At 38.0% G+C, this 10296-nt stretch overlaps 1 protein-coding gene across 1 annotated transcript in view; it reads left to right on the top strand.

Moving 5' to 3' along the window:
- The first annotated feature begins 5225 nt into the window (after positions 1-5225).
- The window catches only part of GNRHR (gonadotropin releasing hormone receptor), a 20693-nt gene continuing 15622 nt past the window's right edge, over positions 5226-10296 (top strand). Inside the window, exon 1 of the mRNA XM_006095642.1 lies at positions 5226-5763. Within this exon, the coding sequence (XP_006095704.1) occupies positions 5245-5763 (519 nt within the window). The 5' untranslated portion in view covers positions 5226-5244. The remainder of the gene's footprint in view (positions 5764-10296) is intronic.

Below are 10296 nucleotides of genomic sequence, written 5' to 3'. Positions count from 1 at the left end.
GAATATTTGGTATAGGTTTGTGGTACACTATTCACTTCATTTTACTAATTAGAAATTAGGAAATAGTTCAATATTATAAATACAGAGAAATTTCCCATGCTCTTTCTAGAAGGAGCATAAATAGTAAATAAATTTTTAAAATATTTCTTTATTATTTTCTGAGAAAAAAATGCTACATATTTAAATATTTATCACATTACACTAATTATTTCTAAGCTAACTTCAGTGGTGCTCTAAGGTAGTACTGCCATGTTAGTATACCTTATTCTAATCTAGAATAAAATTAAAGGTTGGAATCTACTTAACTCTGTTAAGAATAATGTTAAACCTTAACATGCTAGATTTTATAGGGAATATAACAGAATTTAAAGCAAGTAATACTGCACTAGCTGATTTGGCTCAGTGGATAGAGCATCAGCCTATGGACAGAAGGGTTTCAGGTTCAGTTCCTGTCAAGGGCACAGGCTCTTGGGAGGTAACAGATCCATGTGAGTGTTTCTCTCTCTGTGGCTCTCCCCATACCTTCCACTCTCACTAAAAGTCAATGGAAAAATACCATTGGGTGAGGATTAACAAAACAAAAAAACAAGTAATGCTGATGATTTTTTATAAATGCCTATTAAAAGGGGCATCAAAAATTATAAAAGTAAATGAACCACTCAGAAACAACAGAGGTTTTTATTAAAAAAAATTTTAAATGTGAAAAAGAAAAAATATAAATGAAATAATATCTATTCCATATATATATAAAAGCCTAAGCAACCGAACGATAGGTTGCTATGACCACCAGGGGGCAGACACTTAACACAGGAGCTGCCACCTGGTGGTCAGTGGGCTCCCACAGCAGGAGCGCCGCTCAGCTGACTGAGGAGCTCACTGCTGGTGAGCTCAGCTGAGGCAGCACAAGCCTCTCCCGCCTCCGTGGCAGTGTGCTACCGAGTGGGATGGAAGGAGCAGCGGGGCCAGGATGAGCGGGAGCAGCACGGCGCCTGGCTGCCTGCTGTTTTATGCATTACTATCCCTTGGGGGATGTCGGCACTGGGGATCAGGCCAAAACCGGCAGTCCAACATCCCCTGAGGGGTCCGGATTGCAAGAGGGCACAGGCCAGGCTGAGGGACCCCACCAGTGCACAAATCCATGCACCAGGCTTCTAGTGTTACATAAAAATTAATAAAATGTAAATTAATTTCATGGGAACCTAGTCTTAATAAAACTTAATTTGGATAGAAATAAATAATACCAATAATCACATACATTTTCTAAGTTGTATTTTAAATTTTTATTTGTATTACAATATATTTGCATTAGAAGTTCTAATTTAATTGTTGAATATCTAGCTTTCAAAGTTCCAGTTCTGAAAAATATGGTATTAAGACTTGTTGTATTTTAGAACTGAATTCCTTTATGAAACGGAAATGTTTCATAAAATGTTTCATAATAATATCAGAAATAGAACAAAATTAAGTAACCAGTAGCCCACAAGAAATTTATGGGAATAAAAATACCTCAACATATTAATTATGAAATATGTTTAGAAATATCAAATATAGTGTGCCGGGGACCAATTCCAGCATGTCATAAATTCAAGGGTTTCATCAAAAGGTTGATGAGACTTGGGCTCAACAGGGTTGAGTCACACATGTAGTCACCTGTTGGGAATGGCTGAAGGCATTTCCCCAAACCTGAATAGGATACATTAAATTGATTGTGGCTGCCAGACAGTTAAAGGGCATCTTAATCTACATGTTATTGCCTCCTACTGGCCAAACACCTGAACAGCGGTAGGCTAATTCCCCCAAACTGACAATGCTTCTGTACCCTTTGAAACCTTACCCTTTGAAGTGTATTATCTCCGCCTTGCCTTAGGACAAATTGTGTTAATAAAAGCAAGGGTCCTAGACAAGGAGGGAGTCTTCAGTTCCTTTAGCTGAAGGTCCTCTGACACCCAATGCCTTTCAAAATTATATCTCATCTCTGGACTCTATTAGTTTCTGGATTCCTATGTCATCTACGCACAGCCTTTTCCATATTCCTGAACCCTTCTTGATGCTGAGACAAGAACCCCGGCAATAGTGAAATTTGGCTAGCCTTTTTTGGTGACCATAAGTACAGTACCCAGGACATAATGCTCAATAAGTGTTTGATTAACAATTATTGAAATAAAAATGATCATTCTTGTATTGCTAGTTTGTATTTAGTTATATATATTTTTTAATTTATTGGGTTTTTTAATTGACATTGGTCAACATGAACATATAGGTTCCACGTGTGGGTTTCTATGTTACAAGTGTATATTCTTAATTAAAATTAAAACATAAATGAAAGGTACTACTGTCAATATTGAGTGAATATATCAATTTGACAAATAAACATTAAAGTCAATTATGCTTCTGTTTTTTTATTTACTTCATAATATCAATGATCTATGTTATAATGTTTTTTGTTAATCTGACCTCCAATATTTTATATAAATTTTAAACCATTATTTCCTATCATTTGCCTCTGACACAGTTATGCTGAAATAAGAATTGTAATGATGTCTCATGGTTTGAGTCTTCAAATAAAATACTCTCAGAAAATGAAAATGAATTTTCCACATTAAATGCTACATGTAATTTAGCATGACTTAGAAAAAAATTGAAGAGCATTTAAATTTATTCCTTATTTCCATAGCATTTTTGTATAAACACTTCCTCATCAATAATAGTCCACATTTCCATCCTCAAAACCTTCCAATTAAACTCAAATGAAAATGCTCTCCTTTTACTCAAATATAGTTGTTCCAAATACTATCATTTTTGGTTAAACAAAGTGAGTCATGTTTTGAAAATGAGAGAAAAAAAATATTCCTTTTCTCCAATAATGTGCTGCTTCTATCTTTTCTCTCTACTAGAAAAAAATGTTTTCCCAAATACTTTTCATCCATATACTCCTCTTTTGGAAGCCTGACTTCTTCTATTCTTCCAGTCTTATTGGTAAAGAGGTGTTAAAAATCTATTTCTTACACCTCTGGGTCACTTCCAAACACTATTTCTCTTGCACTTCAGAAAGAGCTAACCAGGTAGGTACAAGAAGAAGATGGAGAAGATAATACACAGAAAAACAAAAATATCATGCTTGAATATCAACTCAGGTCATGAAACAGAGAAAGCTGCTCTAGAGTTGCCTGGGTTCCTGTGGGCTTTCTAGGCCTCTATTACCCAAGAAGGTCTCCTTTTCTTGCTACCAAAAGAACCTAAGTACTCTGGCCCTTCATTCACCAAGGACTCTGACATCTGGATCAGTCTCTTCCCACCCACTCCTACAAGAGAAGTAGTACAACATAAGAGGTAAGGTCAGGACCTCTGGAGGCAGATGCATGCGATGTAATCCTAGTTCAGGTGTATAAGTGGTGCTCTATGTTTCACTTTCCTCAACCACAAAATAAAGATAACAATAGTACTGACCTCTAAGGCTGGTGTAAGAATCAAATGTGTTAATGTATGTAACATGCTTAGAAAAGCGCCTGACACATAGTAAGTAACCAGTATGTGTTAAATATTGCTAATAGCATCATTATTGCCAGAATCAATGAGCACCTTCAAAATCCATATGGCTGACCCACCCATCCAACAGCATAGATTCAAGGTTCTGTGAGCTCTTTAAATGCATCAAACCTCATTCACTCTCTACTTCTTCTATTCACTTTCATGGCCACACCCTATATTTTCTTGTTAGTCAGAACAGCTTCATATATAGAATCTTAAATTTAAATCTCTATCTAAGATTATGATCTCTTACTCCATTATAACTTGTTTGAATGTTATATTCTTGTTTTACTCTGTTGTGATCTCCTTCTTACTTTGCAATGCTCCCCAATCTCTCTGTGTTCTTTAAATGACCATGTTCCGCCCTGACCAGTTTGGCTCAGTGGATAGAGCATCGGCCAGCAGACTGAAGGGTCTGGGGTTAAATTCCCTGTCAAGGGGTGCATGCGGGAGGAACCAATTGATGTGACTCTCTCACATCGATGTTTCTCTTTCTCTCTGTCTGTCCCCCTCCCTTTCACTCTCTCTAAAAATAAATGGAAAAAATATCCTCAGGTGAGGATTAACAACAACAAAAAGAAGAATCAACCTCAGAAAGTTTTTTTTAAAATAAATGAACATAAACCAGAAAAATACAAATAAATGAACCAACAAGAATAAACCATTTAAGTCAAAAGAGCCACTTTTAATATTCTTCCAGCTTTGGCTGCCACAGAATCAAACTAGTTAACATAAAACAAATCAAGTTGGTGATTTAATAAATGCCAATATAAGTCATACCAGTATTTGTAAGTAACATCACCAAACACTCACCATGAAAGTTAAAATAGCAATACAAAGAAAGCTTCTAAGTGGCCCCAATGTGAAATGATCTGATATAAGGAGTATAAACAAATATTCATATTATATAGAAACATACAAATATGGTTATAGCATTAATACAGTATTCTCTCCCATAACTAGTTACTATATGCAATAATGTACAATGACGGTAAGTATAATATTGAGACAATTATATAGCGAGGCAATAATTTTTTAAAATAGTTTACCATTTTTATTCTAACTTAAGTATGGATAATCTGACCATTAAGACTGATTGATAACTTTGATGCAGTCCAATTTGTATTATATCAATTTGACTCTAACTGTTGTTATTAATTTATGTTTTGTGGAGGATGTCATTAAGTTAATATATTTGTCTAGTGTTTGAATGCATAGCAGCATGTGATTTTAAAAGAAAACAAATGCTTTTGAGAAATGTATTCATTTCTTCAAACAACAGATTTTAACTGAGTTATTTTTGTCTTTTTCTTCATTTTCATTTTGCATCTGTTGGACGGAACACTAACACATTAGCTTTTAGAAAATCTCTTCATTACTGTTATTTTAATAACATCCTGAGTAAATTTTAAGTTCAAAATTAAGCTTCCAGTGTCCTTCCATCAGGAAAAATGTTGTGACAACCAGGCCATCTGCTGGGGTTCTACAGTTACGGTTGGCCCTCAGAATGTGTTTGGCAGGCTCGGTTTTAGCACTCTGTTGGATTATAAACCCACAAAACAAGTTCACCTTGATCTTTTGCATTAAATATAAAGTATGTCAGGAACAAAATTTGTCATACGTCTAAACTGGTGACAGAAATAAAATGGGTTCAATTACAATAAAACACCAGAAGGGCCAGAAGCACAAGTCTTGAAGCTCTACCAGTTGGGAAAGATGGCAAGCGGTGCCTCTGCTGAACAGAGTCAACATCACTGTTCATCCATCAACAGCAGCAGCCCGCTGATGCAGGGCAGCCTCCCCACCCTGACCTTGTCTGGGAAGATTCGAGTGACCGTTACTTTCTTCCTTTTTCTACTCTCCACGACTTTCAATGCTACTTTCTTGTTGAAACTTAAGCAGTGGACTCAGAAGAAAGAGAAAGGGAAGAAGCTCTCGAGAATGAATGTGCTTTTAAAACATCTGACTTTAGCCAACCTGTTGGAGACTCTGATTGTCATGCCACTGGACGGAATGTGGAACATTACCGTCCAGTGGTATGGAGGAGAGCTCCTCTGCAAAGTGCTCAGCTACCTGAAGCTTTTCTCCATGTACGCCCCAGCCTTCATGATGGTGGTGATCAGCCTGGACCGCTCCCTGGCCATCACGAGACCCCTACCTGTGAGCACCAGCAAGCTGGGACCGTCCTTGATTGGCGTGGCATGGCTCCTCAGTAGCCTCTTTGCTGGACCACAGGTAAACCATTATCAGGAACGTGTTCCACTGTGGCAATCACAGATTTCCTATCTCAGCTTGAGTATTGTTTTGTTGTAAGTCAGAGGCAGTATTGTATTATCCTTAAGAGCTTGGCTCTGGAAGTCAGAGAGTAGAGTTCAATCCTGGCACTGTTCCCTTTGGCAAATTTCTTAACCTCTCTGGGTTTCACTTCCTTCATTTATAAAATAGAGGTAATGCCTACTTCATGCAGCTTGTGTGATTAAATGAACATGTATTAAAGTGTCTAGAATAATCTCTGGCACATACTAAATACTCCCCCAAAATGTAGTCATTCTCAAACTTGACTGCTTTCCCATCTTAGTTTTCCACCTATTTTCTTTTTGCTCTGGTTGACATGGCAAATTGAGAGGATCTTTAGGAACTATGAAATTTGCATAGCTAGAAAGTATTTATAACTTGTCTTATTTGGGACCTCTTGAGTGTAAACATTAAGAATTCTGTCCTTGCAGTTCAGAGAGAATTGTTCTCAATTAGTATGTTGATCTAAAATTTGCAGCTGAGTGGGATTCAATAAAGAGGAAAAGAGGAAAATCTTGAACTTTTGGAATTTTGAATATTTCCCTGAGGTTGACTTAAACTTTTCTGGAGGAAAGTTAGACTGTAACCAACTATTAGCAAAACTCTAAGACTGTTGGTGCAGGCACAGGCCCTCTCCTGCAAAAGGCAGATAGAGATCTCTCCAGATTGTTTTCAACAGAGGCTACCTGGTTAATTGATCTGTAGAATCTGCCTTTGTCAGAAGTCATAACTTTGAAGAAAAGGACACATTCTTGCAAATAGAAAGATCCTTTAGTAACAAATAAACAAGTGCTCTGTATGCATGTAAATGTACTGGATGAAGAACTTGGGGCTCGAGGGGGTATCAAGAAGTAAAGTCAGACTTAATCAGGATCCTCCAGAAACGTACCACTACAAATGGAAATTTATTTAGACATTCTAAACTGGCCAGATGGTAAAAGAAAAAAAAAAGGCAATGCAAGACTCACTATACAAATAGTACAAGACACAAGAAAGCCAGGTAACTGAATTTTTTCACTAATTCCACACTTAACCAATGTTTTTTGTTAACCAATTAGTGTTTGTTTTATAGCAGGGAAAATGGAAAAAAAATGTTTTTCTTTCCCTGGGGGAAAGTACATTACAATTATTCTCACAGTGAATGAGTAGATAAGAATAGATTTAGCAAATATATCGCTTGAAATTAAGTTATTTAGCTAAGGCTATGGCTATGTTTTGAAATTTTCCATTTTGTTTCTTTAAAGTATGAGTGCTGCTTATTGATTGGTTTTCTTGGAGAAAACCATAAGTTGGGTTTCTAGCACTGAGCCTGGTATTTACCTCATAGGGTACTATTTCTGTCATAAAGTAATGTGATTATGTTGTTTGCCTGTCTTTGCCTTGAAGGTATATGCTCCTAAATAGTGGAGACTGTTGTGTTTAACATATTTCATATTCACAGTACCCAATAAGATACCTGGCAAAAATAGAAATGTAAAATATTTGGATACTCTGGGGTTTTTCCAGATGAAATAAACCTTACACTTTTACTAAAAAAAAAAAAGTTTGGATAAATGAATTAATGAATGGGGTAAATGGATTTATATTATAGCTATTGAAAGCCAGGGAATTTTGAAATTAATGTGGGAGCAATACAGCTGTGAGTCCTGTGCAAAGGGTAAAATGATTTTTTTCTTTTTAGAATTGACATACATCACTGTATGAATTTATGATGTACAACATGATGGAGTGACTTACATTATTGTGAAATTATATTGGAAATATGCACTTTTTGTTTGTTTTATGCTTATAAAATTAATTGTTTATCATAGAAAATTGGTATATAGGTATAAAGAGCAAGTGTTATTTTCCCCTAATCCTAGCATTTTACAAAGTTATCATAATTGTACCCTTCTTTTTTCATAAAAGGCTATATAAAATGATTTGCCTTTTCCTTAACTGGGAGCTTCTTCATTTTAATGTCTATATAAATTCAAATGCAGCCCTGACCAGGTTGTTAGTTGTTTGGAGCATCGTCCAGGACACCAAAAGATTTCTGGTTCACTTCCCAGGCAGGGCACATACCTAGGTTTCAGTTTCAATCCCTGGTAGGGCTGTGTGTATGGCAGGCAACCAATTGATATCTCTCTCTCTCCCTCCCTTCCTCTTTCTAAAGTATTTGTATTTTTTTAAAATATATCTTTATTAATTTTAGAGAGAGAGGAAGGGAGAGGAATAGAAAAAAAAGAAATATCAATGAGAGATGAGCAATAGGTCAACACTCAACCACATGGTTAATAGGTCAAAACCACTCAGCCATACCAGTCAGGCCAAATTTTTGTATTTTTATCAATTTCCTAAACATAACCTTTGACATTTATTTATATGATGTTGTTCTAGTACTTTGAGTGGCTTATTTGAACTTATAATATCTTAATAAATGTACCACTTTACCTTAAAGAAAAAGACTTACATATATTGTGAAATAATTACCACAATAGGTGCAGCTAACTACCATCATTTCATTAAGATACAATAAAAAAATTAAAAAAAATTTTTCTTGTGATTAGAACTATTAGGATCTAATCAGTTAAAACTTTCCTATATATCATACAGCAGTGTTAACTATTGTCATCATGTTATGTACATTACTAAAATAATTTTTAACAAAAATATTTTAATAAAATGTAAGCAGAGAGAAGAGAGACAAAGAAGCTTTTTCAGAACATCTGGCAAAGAGGTGATTAGGCTGAGGGCTAGGGTGGAGTCAGAGGGAATTGATAGTAATTACAAGGGACATTTCAAACAAAAAGCAAAGCTTAGCAACAAATTGGCTTTAATAATAGGGGGTTAATAATAGAAGGGAGTGAAATGAAACTCTAATATTTTTGGTCAAGGAGTTTTAATGGTAAAACTACAGAAACAGACAGGTAGGTTGAGAAGAAGAGTGTCAGTTTCTTTGTCTGCCTGTCTATTTGAAAGGGGAGGAAAGGCAGGCTTTGAAAGGGGCTAAAAACATTTGCTTTAGGACATGATATTGATGATATAAGGCCTTTATATAAGTACTAGAGGCCCGATGCACAAAATTCATGCATGGGTGGGATCCCTAGGCCTGGCCAGCAATCAGGGCTGATCAGGTTCCCCGCCTCCCTGCCTCACCCCTCCTCCTTCCCTCGCCACCGGCATCCACTGCCACCCACTCCCAGTTCTGTGTCCCAGCCCAGGGGCCCGGCCCTGATCAGGCGATTGGGACCTGCCAGCCGGGAGTAGGGACTGGGAAGTTGGCTGGCAGACCCCAATCAGGCAATCAGGGCCCACTGGCTGTGGCAGGGGCCACCTGCAACTGCAGCAAGCGGGTGGCAGGCCGATCAGGAGCTTGCCAGCCGAGGGGAGACCCCGGGGGAGAAACCCCCGAGGATTTCCCCCCGCCCCCAAGAAAAGACCACCCTTTGGTTCCCCCGGAAAAAGGGGGGGGACACCCGCCCCCCCCCCCCTTTTTCTTTTTCCCCCTTCTGGGGCCCACCCCCACCAAGCCCTCTTTTCTGGGGGGGGGGGGGGGGGGGGGGGAAGAGATCGGGAGATTGGCCTGCAGGCCCCATCAGCAATCATGGCCTGCGGGCTGTGGGCAGCCCCTGCACTGAGCGTCTGCCCCCTGGTAGTCAGTACACATCATAGCGACCAGTCATTCTAGTCATTCTGGTCGTTCCATCAGAACAGTCCCTTAGGCTTTTTTATATATAGACTAGAGGCCCAGTGCACAAATTCGTGCATGGTTGGGGTCCCTCAGCCTGAGCAGTGATTGGGCCTGATTGGGGCCATGGGAGGTTGGTCCGCCGGCCTGATCTGGGACATTGGGTCTGGCCAGCAGGGGGGGGGCGGGACCACGGGCAGTTGGCCGGCTGGCCCCGTCCCCTGGTCAAAGTCCCATAGAACTCCTGGTCGAACTTCCAGTCAAGGAGACAATTTGCATATTAGCCTTTTATTATATAGGTTGGCTATTCAAAAAGTGGTTGGTAATTTGGAATACTGATGTATATGAAAGTTAAAACAGTAGAAATGAGCCAATTTATGATGACTGAAACACAAACCCACAATTTCACTCTCTTTTAAAAGGACTCTCCCAAAGGCTATAAATAAAATATTGATTTATTAACTCAATTATTTCCATCTAAGTATATTACAGCAGCAACAGAAAGAAAATACCAAAACTTATCTATCTTGATGTAATAAAAAAAAACATAAAATTAATTTTAAATTGTTTAGAAATTTCAAGTGATAAATAGCCTGACCTCAAATACATTACTCTGAGAGATTTATGTGAAATAGGCCACAGAAATTATGGTAACATATATTTTTTGGTAAAACAAGTGACCCATCTTTACTTTCAGCAGCACTTATCTTATGTTATATTTACGCTAGAGGCCTGGTGCACAAAATTCGTGCACCGGGGGATGTCCCCTACATGCCCAGCCTGCACCCTCTCCAATCCAGAAC

Source organism: Myotis lucifugus, unplaced genomic scaffold (genome assembly GCF_000147115.1).
Source record: "Myotis lucifugus unplaced genomic scaffold, Myoluc2.0 scaffold_159, whole genome shotgun sequence".
NCBI classification, from domain to species: Eukaryota; Metazoa; Chordata; class Mammalia; order Chiroptera; family Vespertilionidae; genus Myotis; species Myotis lucifugus.
This window is presented reverse-complemented; position numbering and strand designations above follow the sequence as displayed.